This window comes from Dipodomys ordii, unplaced genomic scaffold (genome assembly GCF_000151885.1).
Source record: "Dipodomys ordii isolate 6190 unplaced genomic scaffold, Dord_2.0 Scaffold378, whole genome shotgun sequence".
Taxonomy (NCBI): domain Eukaryota; kingdom Metazoa; phylum Chordata; class Mammalia; order Rodentia; family Heteromyidae; genus Dipodomys; species Dipodomys ordii.
Genome location: NW_012267594.1, coordinates 67,643 through 70,378, shown reverse-complemented (window position 1 = coordinate 70,378; position 2,736 = coordinate 67,643). Strand labels below are relative to the sequence as shown.

The 2,736-nt window shown below is 54.5% G+C and overlaps 2 protein-coding genes across 3 annotated transcripts in view; both read left to right on the top strand.

Moving 5' to 3' along the window:
• Positions 1 to 2,736, top strand: part of LOC106001713 (GTPase IMAP family member 5-like) — a 12,609-nt gene that overhangs the window by 554 nt on the left and 9,319 nt on the right. The window lies entirely within an intron of this gene.
• On the top strand, positions 20 to 997 carry Gimap1 (GTPase, IMAP family member 1; the record flags this gene model as incomplete). Its single annotated transcript, XM_013036712.1, has 1 exon — positions 20 to 997. A coding segment is annotated over one exon (915 nt), but the record flags the coding sequence as incomplete, so codon positions are not given.

The following is a 2,736-nucleotide window of genomic DNA, read 5'->3' as shown; positions in this document are numbered from 1 at the left end:
GAAAGGTGGCTGCGACTGACATCCTGTGACCTTTGCCCTCCCAGGGTCAGAAGGTGAGGTCCAGCAGTTCCCGCAGGAGTCCCAGCTGCGGCTCATCCTGGTTGGGAGAACGGGGACAGGGAAGAGTGCCACGGGCAACAGCATCCTGGGCCAGCAGCGCTTCGTGTCGAGGCTGGCAGCCACGTCCGTGACCAGCACCTGCGAGGCCGGCAGCAGGCAGTGGGCTGGGTGGCACGTGGATGTCATCGACACCCCGGACATCTTCAGCACCCAAGTGCCCAGGACGGACCCCCGGTGTCTCGAGCGAGGGCGCTGCTACCTGCTGTCCTCCCCTGGCCCCCATGCCCTGCTGCTGGTCACCCAGCTGGGTCGCTACACCAGGCAGGACCAGGAGGCGCTGGGCAAGGTGAAGGAGCTGTTCGGGGAGGGCGTGGTGGCCAGGATCGTGGTGGTCTTCACCAGGAAGGAGGACCTGGCCGGCGGCTCCCTGCAGGAGTACGTGCGCCTCACCGACAACCTGGCCCTGAGGAAGCTGGTGGACGAGTGCGGGGGCCGCGTGTGCGCCCTGGACAACCGGGCCACCGGCCGCGAGCGGGAGGCCCAGGTGCAGGAGCTGCTGGGCCTGGTCACCGGCCTGGTGAAGAAGCTCGGGGGCACGCACTACACCAACCAGGTGTACGACGTGGCGCAGTCACTGCGCACCACCCACCCCGAGCAGCGGCTCCAGAGGGTGGCGGAGGCCGTAGCTGCCCGTGTGCAGAGGTCCCCGGGGTCTTGGCTGCTGGCAGGGCTGTGGCAGTGGCAGAAGTCACACAGGACCCTCTGGAGACGGGGCATGGCTGTCCTGCTGGGTATCTTTCTGGTCTATGTGCTGTTTGGCAAGCGCCAGCCAGAAGCCGTTGGTGACCTGAAGGACGGGTGGCCTGCACCTTAAAAAAATGGCTACAACCAGGGCTGGGAAGGTGGCTCAGTGGTAGAGTGCTGGCCTTGCATGTATGAGGCCCCGGGTTCGATTCCTCAGCACCACATAAGCAGAAAAAGCCAGAAGTGGTGCTGTGGCTCAAGTGGTAGAGTACTAGCCTTGAGCTGAGAGCTGAGGGACAGCACCCCCCAAAGTTTAACCCCCACGACTGATCAAAAAAAAAAAAGGCTACAACGTGGCCAAGAAAGAATGACGTGCCTAGGGCTGAACGGGAAATGCGAGCTTCATCCCAAGGAAATCTCATTCTTTCATAATCAGTCTTAGTGTGATGGCCACTTTGACACTGTGTCGACCTTGCCAAGGTCTATACGGGTTTACTTGTAAGGGTCTGAATCTCAACTTTTAATTCTATGTATTCAGTGTTTCTGAATTGATTTGTCTAACTTAAAGCTTCCGTGATTCATTGTGATGGTCTTGGCATATCTTGCCTCTTTGGACCAACAGTAAAATGACTGGCAGCTTGGAGCAGAGATGAATGCCTGGTCTGGGGAAGATTTCTTATTCTGAATACGCCTCTCTTTCTTTACACAGACGCTCCTGAATTTTCCAGTTGGAGTGTTTGCTCCTTTGCTACTCCTGTAGACCTAGACCTTCAGCATTAATGAAAGATGCTGGTGTTCTACATGCTAACTATTGCTTCTAATACATCTGTTTATTTACTAGTAGGATGAGTTACTGCCAAGTAGATAAATGTAACTACATTAAAAAGAAACTTTGTAGTTTCTGATAGGTATTCTTGTTCCTGTCTTTCCAAAATAAAGTAAAATGTAAGAGAAATAATAAATGATGTCTGATTGTAGTTATTTGGATTTTCATGCAGCGCGCGTGTGTGTGTGTGTGTGTGTGTGTGTGTGTGTGTGTGTGTGTTTGCAGAAAGCTTCCCATAGTTAAGGCAGGATAGCCTCAAACTCACTAGCTAACTCAGACTAGCCTCAAGCCTGCAATCTTTCTACCTCCAACTTTGGAGTCCCAGGATCATAAGCATATGCCACCATGTCCAAACATATGCTGCATTTTTGCATGTGCATTTCAACATGTATTGTGCATACCAAGCTTTTCTCTCAGAGGGGAGAAGAGGAGCAGGTGTGTAGACTGAGAGCCATGGGCATCTAGGCTGAGGTTGGTGTTCTGTGGCATGGGTTTTCATAAGCTCCTTGAATGTTTTCAAAGGCTCCTTTAGAAAATGGGGATGCTGCCTGGCTGTGCCCACCAAACACTGGCATCTCCTTATTTCTGCTTCTGAGTGGAACAGGACCGGCCATCATCGTTGACTCAACCAAGCTCTTGTTAGCAGGGACAGATATGGAAGCAAGCCCCAGTCAGGGGACAGAGGAGGAAAGGAGTCTGCAAGTCTTCTCAGGCCCACATCAGGAAGGAGGTGTCTATATGCGAATGCTGCCAGTGGCACGGCTAGCCAAGATGTCAGGAGGGTCAGAGTAGACCGAGGCCTTGCGACAGGCTGCAGTCCGCTGTCCCGATCCGTGGTGTTCATCACAGCAAAGAACGCTCTGTAAAGCATGGCTGGAGGAAAACCCATCCTCAATTCAAGCGTTTAGCTTTCTCAAGAGTATTGCTGGTCCCACAGGGGACCCAATCCGAGGAGGCATTTTGGCCATCGGAGGGGCAGCGGGGAAGGGCTGGCCCCGGAACAAGGGCACAGGGAAGGGCTGGCCCTGGAACAAGGGTAGCGGGGAAGGGCTGGCCCTGGAACAAGGGTAGCGGGGAAGGGCTGGCCCTGGAACAAGGGTAGCGGG